Source organism: Alligator mississippiensis, chromosome 7 (assembly GCF_030867095.1).
Source record: "Alligator mississippiensis isolate rAllMis1 chromosome 7, rAllMis1, whole genome shotgun sequence".
Taxonomy (NCBI): domain Eukaryota; kingdom Metazoa; phylum Chordata; order Crocodylia; family Alligatoridae; genus Alligator; species Alligator mississippiensis.
Window position 1 is genome coordinate 10,090,141 of NC_081830.1, and position 13,498 is coordinate 10,103,638.

The window sequence follows — 13,498 nt, forward strand, 5'->3', positions numbered from 1 at the left end:
TGAAGGTACTTATAAAGTAGAAAGGGAATCAAGCTGCAAGCGTTACTACATCCATCATGGAGGATTGAAGGGTTTAAAAGAATTCCTCCCCGCAGGTACAACTGTACTGTGCAAAAAGCCATTGAGACCCGATCTGGGGGCGCAGCGTGGCGTGGCAGCAGGAAGATAGGACACATCCTATGATTGATCCCAGCCTGTGCTGTCCCCCCACCCCCAGCACTAATTCTAATAGCAACAAGTTGGTGGTAGAAAGACAGATTATAGGGCAACTTGGGAATTAGCATGAAAGCAATCCCAGGTCTGAGGATAAGTAGAACAGCTCATAATGCCGTTGCTCGGGGAAGTGAGATTCCCCAAGCAAGTCTACATGCAAGTTAATTCCAGGGGGGATTCTGGTTTTCTGAACTCAAAGGGTAGAACATAGCACACACCTGCTGCATCACCACACGAGAGATACAGGACTAGGTACGGGCTCTGAAAAACTGGAGTCAGTGTTACAGCTATTTGCTGGCTGTGCATGCAAGATGGGACAATACAGGGGCAGACAACCAAAAACACCCCATGGTGTGATGAACCCACATGCCCCTGCCTTCAAAAGGAAGGGTGTTACACAGATAAGACACCCACCAGCGACACGGGAGAACTGGGACCTATACAGAGGTCTTGTCTGGCTTCTATCCAGCATCTTAAGGACAGAGACAGTGGAGACTTCTTACCAAGTCACTTGAAGCCCCAGCTGAGAATCACTGGGTTAGAGACAGATGCCACATAACTGTACAACCTCCCCAAGCACCTCCTTGATTGGAAGCCCAGCACTGAGGGGCTTCATTCTTTATATGAATGAAGCACCCAGATCCACTGGAGGTCCCATATGGAAAAAGACATCCCTGAATGTTTGAACAGGTTGAACCCAAGTAGACACTGGACTCCATGCCAGTCACCTTGAAGATCCTCATCCTTAAGATCCACTCCAGCTCGAGTGAAACACAGCTGCCTGGCTTTGAAAGCCCAGAGCGGGGCTGTTAATTGCCCACCGGAATGTCCGAGATAGTATTCTATGGGTAAGGGGACTGAGAGAACTCCCTGGGAAACTCTCTCGGAGTTGAACAAAATATTTCAATGCAAATTGGACCCTGAGGCTTTGAGGAAGCCCCAGTCACAGGCAGGACCAGCTGTGGCCAGTGGGAGACTGCAGAATCAGGTTTTCTTTAGTGCCTGCACTATTCTCTGCCAGCCACATTTAACCCATCAGCTGGGAGTGTAAATCTGGTGCACCAGTCCCCCAGCTGGTGGGGACTTTCAGCCTACTAGGGACACTGGTGCCCGGTGCTTCCCAGAAGAGCTCAGAATACCCTGTGCTGGAACAGTGAGCAATAAAAACCCCGTTGTGTTAATGAGTGCAATGACTGCAACAAGCAGTAAGACCCAGATAAGGAAGCTCACTCCCTGCCCTTGACAGGCTTCAAGAAGGATAGAGGAAGGGAACAGGAGGGGAAGAGCAGCAAGATATCTAGGGCTTTTCAGCTGAGCCAGGTCTGTGCAGGGCAGAAGCAGAAGCAGCAAGGTAATAACTTATAGCCCAAAACATAAGCAGTTAAACCCCCCCAAGAGAAAAATTTCACCCCCATTTTTCCCTTCCTTAAGCTACAGCTAGCAGATCCTGGCCCCAAATCAGCAGACCTGTGAACCTTAGCAGGGCAAGAGCCTATCTGGGAAGAGAATGACATCACAGATCAAGGTCAGATATGGGGCAGAAAAGAAAAAAAATAAAGATATCAGGGTTGGGAGGTGGGGACCTCCCAGCTGCTTATGCCTTTACCCTGCCATAATTGCCAGGTAACAAACACCTCAAAGGAGAGGGAGGCCAACTGGGTTTCCACCCCAAAGTAAGAGCAGGCATGTCACAAGGCATCAACTATACTGCAATTAAGTCCAACTCCTAGGTTAAATCTCACCTGGAAGCTCTTTGCACCCCCATAGGCTAAGGCAGGGACATCCCCCCCCCCCCCCAAGCCCAACCCCCAGCTTTCCAGTGGCAGGCTCCAACACCCTAGACTCCCAGTCCCTAAAGGAGCCGATTCTCCTTTAGGGAGATTCATGCTTGCCCCCCACGGCTAGATTAGTGTTTGCCCCCCTTTCTCTAATGCATGCTAACATATTTATAGGTCATACTCCCCATCAAAAAAGATTCCAGCAAAACAAATATAGCAGATTTTTAACTGGTAAGAGAGGTACCATAAAAATCTTGGTGGATGAACAGAAAAGAAGTCTGGGGATGGCAGCAGCAAGAAGTGTTAAAGGAGACAAGAGGCTGAGACAGCAGAACAGACCGTAAAAACAAAGGACTTCAATTATCCACAAACAGACTGGGTCAACCAAACATCAGGCCAGGATACAGTGAGCAAGTTTAATGACCCAATAGAAGGCTGCTTTCTGGAGCAGTTAATCCTGAAAGCTACAAAGAGGAAAAGTCATTCTTGACCTAATCCTAAGCAGTGCACAAGATCTACTGCAAAACAGTAAGCGTTACTGACCTGTTCTGCAATACTGACCACCATGCAATCAAGTTTGACATCCACATAGGATGTGGAAAAGGATTTCAGCCAGATTCATTGAGGGATTGGACACATTCTTGGAGGAAAGGAGTATCAGTAGCTATTGAGCACAGGCATGAGGGTCACAGTCTCCGAATCAGAATGTCCTAGATCTTAAAATGCTTTGAGGCTGCAAGCAAGAGAGGAACAGGGGGGAAAAAAACCCTACTCAGACCCAGCTCACTCTTCCTGACAGCATCTGTTCTCTGCCGGCAAGCAACTCAGGAGACTGAGCAAGATGGACCTATGGTCTGATCCAATACATTATATGAAACACACACTCCCACCAAATAAACCCCAGGCTTGGTTTTTGAAAGGTAGAATGAAGTGGGGGGAAGAAGAGGAGAAAAAAAAAAGGGGGGGGGGCCAAGACATCTTTCCTCGAGAACTCCAGCTGGGGCGGAGTAGAGAAGAGAACAAAAGAGAACCACCCACAGCTTTGCTTTTACTTTCCCCTGGCTGGTACTGTGTTTCTTCACTTATGTGCACCCCAAATTCTTGACAGCTGGATTGGGGGGGGGGGGAGAAGGTGGCAGGCATCATGCATATGCAAGGTGATATGGTAACTATATATCCCCACTCACTCTGCTGTATATCCCACTGACATCCATGCTGCAAGCCAGTCATTTCCTGTCCTCGCACAAATAAAGGCATCACCAGACAGGAAGGCTAACAAGGAGTTGTAAGGCTCTTAGCACCTTGGGAAAAGTGAAGTACTTGGGATACATGGTCCCAGCCAGGCTTCAAGCCTGTGGCCTGGACTTCTGGTTAGCACCATAATGCACACATCACTCTCTAAAAATTCCACTTGTAACAAAGAGCTGCCACTGAAGAGGGGGATTAAATCAGTTAAAACAGCTCCCAATAGGAAGGTATAGACAGAAGCTGGCATCAACAGGCTGGGAAAGCCAAGCCACCCCGTCATCTAGAAGTGACCTGAGAAACAGGAAGCACACTGGGATTTCCCCATCCTCAAAAGGAGTATTTTGCCCAAGCAGGTGCCTGACACCCATAAGTTCCAATTACTGGCAGCAGGTACACCTGCTAATGAGCGAGTCGTGATGTTTCAGCTTTGAGGCAGAGGGACCCATTCAGTCAGATGAGCCAAGCCAGCGTCCTGGTTGTATGTGGGACTTTGTAACTCAGCCACGTAACGTGCTTGGCACTTTGCTCCTTAGTGCCAGTAGCTTAAGCTGATCTTTGCCCTCCCCGTGAGGTCCCTCTGCAGGTGAGGAAAAGCATCTTAGCCAGCTCCACACAGCAAAAAATAAATCAGGAGCTCTGCTTTCTGCTCCCCACTGTGCTCCAGTCATAATCTGCTGCTGTGCTTTCTATTCCCCTGCCTGTGCTCCCTTCCAAACTCTGCTGCTCATCCCCAGCCGGATCAGCGGTGTGCCACCTGCAGTGGCTGCCTGTGCCACAAACTGGCAACCCTCATCCTGGCCTCACCCACCCATTCCTCCAAAACCACATTGTTTCTATAGCTAAGACCATCCACAATGTACCACGGGTGCCTCGGTTTAGCCTCACAAGAGAGCCTTCCAGCTCCCCCAGCAGGACCTGCCATTAGAATGGCTCAAGCATGCACCATCCAGACATCAGCTTCCTGTACACCAAAGTCACCCATTGTGAAAGAAAGCTCAAAGGCTACACAGAGAAGTCAAAATATATGGTATAAACCAGAGAGAAGGGGGTACAGAGCGCCTTTAAAGAGCCCAAGTGGGGCTACAATTGGCCAAACATGGACATTTTCTTTTAATATTAAACAAAGAACTGCTTGAAGCGGATTTGCTATTTTTCTGCTGTGTGAGATGCAGTCACCCACCTTGCCTCCCAAGAAATGGAGGACTCAGGTTATCAGGCAGGCCTCCTTATACACTACAGCTACATCAAGGAATACATTAAAGCCATTAGAATAAAGAAGTGTCAGCCCAAATTTAAACTTGGACCCAAAAAACTTGTGCCCTCCCACTCCCCCCGCCCCAATGATTTTGTGCAGTGGGGTGAAGCGCCTTCAATGTTCTACACCAGAATATATGGCAGAATCTTCCTATGGGAACCTCCCACTCACCTTTATAACTCCAATACAGGGTATATTTTTACAGAGAGACTTGCCCCCTAACAGCCACCTGAAAATTGGTGGCCATTCATTTCAGGACAGCCAATTGCAGGGTACTGGTAAGGGGTAGAAAAGGGCTAGAGCAAAAGTGCTCAACTCCTAGCCTGCAGGCTAGATCAGGGCCTCAATACAGAGTTATCTGGCCTGTGCGCTGTGGCCATGTGTACTAGGTCAGGCATGCAGGGCCTGATCCTGCTGAATACAGCTAGGCAGAGGCAGCATGGGTCCCAAATCCTGGCATTCAGGGTTGGGCAGAGATGGAGCAGGGCCCCAATCTCGGCATGTGGGGCCAGGCAGAGGTAGCATAAGGCCTGGCATGTCAAGCTGAGTGGAGGTAATGCCAGGCCCCAGAACGCCCATCATGGCACACTGGGATGGGCATAGGCAGCATGGGGCCCTGATCCTGGCACGCGGGGTCTGATCTGGCCCATAGACAGACCACACCGCCATTCACCTGACCCACAGAGCCAAAATATTGAGTATCACTGGGCTAGAGTGATTATTTGCTCGCCTCATAAGCAAGGCTATTTTCCGAGTGCTGAACGAGTCAGTAGCTGAGACTGGTGCACAGGAGCACGTGGCCTTCTCATGATACCAAGCATTTCAGTACACAGTCACTCAAAGCAGGGTACCTGCCTGCCATCGAGCCACAAAGCTTCATATGGGTTTTAAGGCAACAAGCCTCAAGGCAATGTGCCCCTTCTCTCAGCTCTGGGTAGGAGACAAGCGGGGGCTTGAACACAGTTTCTCCTCCCATCCCAAGAAGTCCCACCCCCCCCCAAGATTTTATTAGGAGGAAGATCAGCAGCTTCTTAGAGAAGGTGGGAAACTCCACTACTCCCACTTGTATCCTGGTTCTGTTCATGAAGAGGCGAGTCCCGGATAAACTCTAAAAGTCCAACGCATTTTGGAGTGGGAAGGGATCTTCTCACTGGACTTCGGCTCAGCCATGCGCTGCCAGCAAGCAGGTAGTCCATTCTTCACAGGGTTCTTCAGAAAGGGATCTACCCTCACTTACCCGGATGCCCTACTCGGCCCCCACCACCATGGCAGTGGGAGGTGGAGACCTGGTAGAGCTGCTCCTTACCTTATGTACACTTTTGGGATTTTCCAGCCAGGCATAATACATTTCCTCCACATAGTTTGAACTAGTCCCACTCAAGAAGGGCTCGGCAGCCACAGGCGCGCTGTAGCACCTGATGGGTTGAAACGTCCTTGGGGCTGCCGGCCTGTGTTGGGAAATTGTCTTAATAGTCTGTGAAGCCGTCAACGGCCTCAATTTAGTGGCACAAGTCCTTAAGTGAAACATGGTTTGTCCTGCAGCCTCAGCCTCCTAAACAGGTCCTGTTGGGATAAGAGCAGAGAAGAGATTCAGATCAAGGGAAGCCTTCCTGAATCTGCCCTTTAGATCAACCCCTCTCCCCATTCCAAAGCACTTTGGGGCTGTAAATGGACTCGGATTCACCCCTCCCCCCCACAAAATCCATGTATTTTACAAGCCTGTTGGCTCAACAGAAGTACCCATGAAGTATCCAAAAGAATGGGACAAACAAGGCTAATCGGAGTTAATTGCCAGGAAGCAACCGTCCCAAAACCTGGGATCAACTCTGGATTAAACCTCTTTTTTTCAGCCTAGCAGAAGAGAAGAGTCTCTCCACTGAAACCAGTGCCACAGGCAGACAGCGTGACTGGCATGTGGGCCCTGGGCGCCGAGTTAAAAAGGAGACTATAGGAGTCCTAGAGGCACTCAGGGAGCAGGGCAGGGACTGGAAATCCCACTGGAGGCTGTGGGGGTACCTGCTATGGAATCCACTGTCGCCACATCCCAGTGGTGTCATTAACATCCTTTGGGCCTAGCCTGCCACAAAAAAGTTTGGCTACAACCAGTCAAAAGACATCAGAAACCAAGGCACACATGGGGCAAAGCCATGTGGCTGAGGTCATCCAGCAACAGTGGCACTCCGTCTTGGGCCAGGGCTCTCCATGTCTGTCACTTCTCTGCCCCCTTTAATAAGATTTCTACTCTGGAAATGCAAGCATGGGCACTTCCCAGTAATTCAAGCAAAGTTCTGTCAGCCTTGTTATTACCAAGGGAGAGTCAAGTCCAAGCCAGAATGGAACTGAAAGGGTGACGAAAAGAAAAGTCTTGGCTAACTGGCATGTTCACCTTTGAGCCAAAGATCTGACTTGAACCAGATTCAGGTCAAATTCTGCAGCTCTAATTTTCAAATGGGATCTTTCCGTGTTCTAGGGTCAGGGGAAAACAGGGCTGTAAGTCACCTCACCAGGTCACATCTAGCCAAGACAGGATTAGCCTCAGAACATAGGATCTGGTTCAGGTTGTGGCAGTTCTTGTTCTCTTAAGTCCACCTTCCCCAGTCTCCTGTGTCACACGACAGCAAAGAAGACACTGGAAGGGACAGTGAATTGAGTCTGAGCATACTTTTTGTCCCCTGTTCCTCTTTCACTCGCAGCCTCCAGCATTTAAGGTTTAAGATGTTCCGAATCAGAGGCTGTGCCCCTCACTCCTGCGCTCAACAGCTACCGATACCCCTTTCATCCGAGGACGTGTCCAGTCCCTTTGTGAATCTGGCTGACCTCTCAGCTTCCCTCCATATCTGGTGGCAACACGTTCCACCCTTGAATGACCCACTGGGTGAAGAAAAAAAAAAAGAAGTGCCTTATGTTCACTTGAAACTAACAGCCTGCTCGTTTCATGTTGTGGTTCCTCATACTTGTCTGGTGAAAGACTGTCAATAATAAATCCCTATGGATTTATGAACTCTCTCTTCGCCATTTAGTATTTTGTTGGACCCTGATCCTGTCCCACTCCTCTCTCTCTCCTGAACTGAACAGGCTTGGCTTCATTAGTCCCTCCTCATAGGAAAGCCCATCCATACCACTCATCGTCCTTGCTGCCCTTCTCTGGACCTTCTCAAGCACTTCTAGATCCTTCTGCAGGTACAGGGGCCAGACGCAAGCACAGCATCAAGGTGTGGTGTAGCAGGGCAGTTTGTGCCGGCCACTTTAAGGGCCAGAAGACAGCAGCCAGCAGGTGCCTGATTAAGGCAGCCATTTTAGATTCAGGGCTGCCCATATAAACAGGGCATTTCGTTACTAGAAGGCCAGGCAACAACGCTGCCTGGCTGGAGGGCTGCTGGTATAATCTGGAGGTAAGGGAGGAGATGTAGGGGATGGTCAGGAGGCTCCTGGTCCTGGGTATGACCTAAAAACTGCACCCTGCTGGGAGTAGGTGGCCTGGAGGGGCTCTCAGTGGCGTGGGAGCCCCCAGGAAGTGCCAGGCCAGTTACCAACTTGGTGAAAGGTGGGTCAGGGTGCCTTAACTCCTAGCCCCCACAACTGGGTGGGTTACCCTTTTTGTAGGGTCTGGAGGGTGGACCCCCAGACAGACAGACAGACCGACCTGTCTAGGCTTCCCCAGACTGGTCAATGCTGGGGCCAGGCCCAGAAGGGTCAAAGGGCCAGAGGCCCACCGCGAGTGAACTTGGACTAAACCATCCCATCACTATGAAAGGGCATTGGGTCCCCCACCCTCCCCGATATGGTTTAGTAGAGGGGATCCCCTCTGTTCCCAGGCAAGATAATCAGACTGGGACATTGATTCATTGTTTTGACCGTTGCAGATCTTTAAAGACAGGTCTGTTTCCTGAAGTGTTTATACCAATTTGAACAGAGGTAGACAAAAATACAGCCCACGGGCCAGATGCAGACCATGAGGCTGTTCTCCTGCGGGGCCCCTAAAAAAAATTTAGAAAATTAAATATTAATTTGTCTTTGGTTCCTGTCAAATGACAGGAATCAAGGGCAGTAGGGCCCAGGGGAAGCCCAGTGGGACCATGCAGAAAGGGGGGGGGGGGGGGGCCAGAGAGAAGCCAAGCCTGGGGGAAAAGCAGCCCCTCCCCTGCCCCATGGCCAGCCCTCCTTGCTGCAGCCATTTGCAGCCCGCACAGGGCTGTCCAGAGTAGGCACAGGCAGTCCCAGGCAGGCTGTGAGCGGCTGCAGCAGGGAGCGCCGGCCATGGGGCTGCTTTTCCCCATGCTCAGTGCCAGCTTGTAAACCGCCCCTGCTGCCAGCCTGGGCCCTGCGCCGGCTCTGAGCTCACCTGTCAGGGCTGTACATGACAGCAACAGCTGCGGCCCCCCTGCTTGCCGCACCAGGCAGAGTTTGCCAGTGCCGCCTCAGGGCTGCCCAGCATGCAAGCTCCGGGCAGGCAGCAGCAGCAAACACTGCCCAGCACAGCAAGCTGGGGGAGGGGGCCACAGCTGCTGCCACTGCAGCACAGCCCCGACAGGCTAGCCCAGAGCCACGCGGGGCCTAGGCTGGCAGCAGGGGCGGGCTACAAGCTGGTGCAGAGCATGGGGAAAAGTGGCCCCTCACCCGCCCCATGGCCGGCACCCCACGCTGCAGCCATTCGCAGCCCGCCTGGGGCTGTCTGTGCCTGCTACGGACAGCCCCATCCAGGCTGCAAGTGGCTGCAGCAGGGAGCACTGGCCACAGGGCAGGTGAGGGGTTGCTTTTCCCCGCGCTCCGTACCAACTGGTTGCCTGCCAGGGAGCAGGGTGTTGGGGCTGCACACAGCCCTCCCACCCATACCGCAGGGCCAGCGGGCACTGGGAGTGAGCAGGAGTGGGAGCACAGGGCCCTGACTGGTGTCCTGAGGCCAGCACCAGCGTCCTGGGCCCAGAGCAGGGGTACAGGGGTCCCAGCCGGCAGCGGCTCTATGGAGCCAGGCCAGCTCCCCCCTCTCTTTGCTGGTGCAGCCCAGCCTGGCTCCAGACTCCTGCCAGCCTGCGCCCCACTCTGGGCCCCACTAGTGCTGACCCTGGGACACTGGTGCCAAGATGGTGATCAGGGGGCAGGGCACCCATCAAGGGGCAGAGCACCCCATGCAACCCTCAACAGCTTGCCAAAACTGGGTAAGTGGCCCTCTACCCAAAATAATTACCAGCCCCTGAATTAGAGCTATCTGTTGCCCTTCCTGGATGCTCTCTCCAGCTTTTCACCCTCCCTGGGGTCTATGCTGTTACATTCCCATGCATCTAAAAGCAGCTCCACTGCATAAAGAAGAGTCCATCAGCTCCCAAAGTAAAGCAAATTAAAAGCCTACCAGCTGTTATTTGAATACTGAAAGTTAAGGGTGAGCAGTACAGCAGGCACAGGTTTTTATTGCCTCTCTCAGTCAGCTCAACAGATGCTGAGAAAAAAAGGGTGTTGCTAGAAAATCCTATTTTCCCCTTCCTCTGACCACCCAGGACAAGACCTCAGAGCCAGTCTTCCCCGCAAAGAAACATGTCAATTGTCTCATGGCCAACCCAAGCAGAGGGAAGCTGCCAGCGATTCCCACCATGCTGTACACAGACACAAAACCCAGGTCACAGATACTGGCTGGCCCTCTACCCAATCCAAGATAAGGGCAGACCTGCAATTTCTCCCCATCTGATTGCCAGGTTAATTAGACATGTCTCTAATGAAAGGTGGACCCTAACAAGCTGTCTCGGGTGGAGAAACTTTCCTGAGGCTTATAGCTCTGTTCTCTCTTGGAAGCTACCTAATCCACTGCAAATGTCAGGTATTTTTTGCCCTGATCAATCGTCTGTTTGCATTTTCTTCCATGGTGACCTACCAAAGGATACCATATTGTCTTGCATACAACATGCACCCTGTCCCATTCCCCCCCCCGCCCGCCAACCAGCTGGAGATTGAGGTGCACGTTATACATGAGAAATATGGCCCTGAAATTTGGCAGCAGGGTAGTGATGACAGTATCCACTGCAGAGGCTCTGGGAGCTGTGGCACTTAGTTCTGCCACTGCTTCCAGACCCCTAGGGAACCTCCCAGCTGGATGACATGGCCCCATGCCTCAGATCAAAGCAGTGTACAACCCTAGCCCCAACTAGCCAGATAAATTACTTACCCATACCACAACATAAGAATTTTTCTTCCCCCCTTTAAACTATCAAAAACAGGTTGCGTATTATATTTGGGAGTGCATTATGTGCACGAAATTACAATACATTTGTAACCGTGGCCTTTGGGCCTCAGCTTGCTTTATTAGCCGTAGGCAACACTGGAAATCCAGTCCACAAGTGAAGTGCATCCCCTCAAAGCACTGAGCAGGAGCTCAGTGACAGTGTAAAAGTGAAGGGCCTGGCTGCAGAGAGACAGGCAGCCAGGCTTAGAGCAACCAGCCCCTGCCATAGAGCAGTTCATTTAAAAAAGCCCTCAGCTGAAGGAGATGAGAGGCAGTGACTGCACAGTGACCTTCTGAAGACAGGGAAACAGGAAATAACTTCAGCAGTATTAAAACACCAGCTTGCTAGCTTCACAGATGGGGGGGGAGGGGGGTCCTAAGTGCCAAGTACCATATTTACTCCATTCCAAGACAACGTTCCCTCCCTGTTTAACACAGGGAAGAAGCCCCTCATCTTAGAATCAAGTACGAGGGCAGTGCAGGGTCAGGCAACTCAGGTTCTGAGTCAGGGTCACTTAGCAATCAAGAGCAGGGGTTGGTAGATTATGATAGGAAATGCCGTATTTACGGAAATCCAAGACACTACCCTGAATTTAAAAGTGACACGCTCTGTATACAATGCAGCCTGGGGAACTGAACATGGTCCCAACCCAGCTCCTGTACCAGCTATGCAGGCTGCTACACGGCTGGGCTGGGACTGTGTTCAGTGTTCCTGGCTAGAAGGGGAATGGAGCCTACTTCATAAAGTAAGAGTAAGAAGGTGGGGTAAAATGGGGAGCAAAGGCTGGAGTTAGGGGAAGCAGAGGCTAGAGGAGGAGAAGAGGGGCAGACCCAAGCAGGGAGCAAGCTGCTTGACCTCCACACATCACCTGCCCCCAAATACCTGTCCCCCTGCAATGGTGAGAAGAATGGACTCAAGAGTACCTCACTATAATATAAAACTTTCTGTGCGTAGAATCTAAACAAGTTTCTAAAGTTTCCCACAAACAGAATCTAATTACTGGGGGGAGGGGAGCAGGGGATTTGAAAAAAAGTGTTAAGTGCCTTGGTCTTAATGATTTTTCAGGTGTTAAGACAGCCATCAAACCAGCAGAGGCTTCAGCATACCCTGAGCTATCAGATGACCACTGGATTATAAAGATGCGCTTGTAAAAAAAAAACAAAAAAAACACGAAGGTCCATGTGCCTTTCTGGATTTTCTGCCTTCGATCAATTTGATCACTGATGGAACTGATTTCTCCAGCCCTTCCCAGCTCATTTCAAGTCTGAAAACAGCCAACCTGGAACAGGTGCATGCAGAAAACACTGAGAAAGAGACACAGCAGAGGCCTGGTTAGGTTTGCCTTGGTGCCGAGGTTTTGTATGCTGCTGTCCAAGTCCCAGGAAAGATTTAAGAGGCTGAAGCCATGGTACCTTCTAGCATCCAAAAGGCAAGATCCAGAAACAACCCCAAGGTCAAGAGTTTAAAGAGCCTAAAGTTTTCATGGAGTAGCTTCCAGGCCACAGGCTGGATTAGCACATTTCTGTTCCAAGGCAAAAAGCTTCCGCACGCCCTGGCCTGGTTGGAACGAACAGGGCTGTCCTGATGCCCAGGTAGATAGGATGCTGCCAAGTCCCTGCCAGGTTGTCAGTGCCACGTCAGACTCTCCAATGCCATGGCAGTCCTTGCCCACTTCCTGCCAAGTATCTGACAGCCTGACTTGGGAACCTTGAGCCAGATCTTAACTTCCCAGCCCCACCACAGTTCCCACCAAGCTGGGTGAGGCTGCCAGCTCTCCATGCCACATGCTGCCATCCCAGACAATCCTAACCACCTATGGCTCCCCCTCAACACCACTTCCTCACACCAGGCCAGATAAAAATCCTTTTGTGGAAGGGCTTCATTTTGAGGACAGACTAATAAGGCTAAGTCTGCTCAGTTTAGACAAGAGAAGCTCCCGGGGGAGGCAGGATCAGGGTTTAACAAAATGCTAAGTGGCAAAGAAAGTCAATAGGGATTTCTTATTGACCATCTCACCAGTCAAGTATGAGGTCACAACATAAACCGACAGCCTGCTCATTTCAAAACCAATACAAGGCAGTTCTTCACCAAGCGGGTCATTCAAGAGTGGGACTCATTACCATCAGATGTGGGAGAAGCTGAGAGATTGGCCAGATTCACCAAGAGATTGGACATATGCTTGGGGGAAAAAGTGGCATCAGTAGCCAACAAGTACAAGAGTGAGTAGCACAGCCTCCTAGACCCTAAATGCTGAAGGCTGCAAGTGAGAGAAGGAATGGAAAAACTTCTGGTCATACCCAGGTCACTACCCCTTTTGACATCTACTCTCTGCCACCGTACGACACAGAAGACTAGACAAAATGGACTTAGGGTCTGACCGAGGCTATGGCAGCTCTTTAGGAATTGCATGGCACCACATAAATCCAGCAGGCTGGACTGGGCTTGTGGGCCATATCTATATGCCATCCCTGCTCCAAAGTTCTTGGGTTATCCCGGTCTCATCCAGGGTTATATAAAAGTACTACAAAGACTGAGTTACAGTGTGATAAGGTCTTGCTTTACCCACCGGATGACCTCCTCAGCTGTGATAAATGTTACATCTGGCCACACGCATCCTGAAGAATGCCTGGCACAGTAACTATGTAGATCACATACACAGAGTAAGGACATATGTAGTGTGTGCGCATACGTGTGTGTACATGTGAATGCATGTGTACATTACACACAACAAGCTGTCGTGAGCCTAAGCTCTTTTCACCAATTGCTGGGAAAGGACCTACAAGCAGCAGTGC

At 50.9% G+C, this 13,498-nt stretch overlaps 1 protein-coding gene across 4 annotated transcripts in view; it reads right to left on the reverse strand.

Annotated features, from left to right (window-relative positions):
• OGDH (oxoglutarate dehydrogenase) overlaps positions 1 to 13,498 on the reverse strand; it is a 63,028-nt gene that overhangs the window by 47,689 nt on the left and 1,841 nt on the right. For all 4 annotated transcript variants that reach the window (XM_014607077.2, XM_014607075.2, XM_014607076.2 and 1 more), the window contains exon 2: positions 5,801 to 6,057. In XM_014607077.2, the coding sequence (XP_014462563.1) occupies positions 5,801 to 6,022 (222 nt within the window). In that variant the 5' untranslated portion in view covers positions 6,023 to 6,057. The remainder of the gene's footprint in view (positions 1 to 5,800; positions 6,058 to 13,498) is intronic.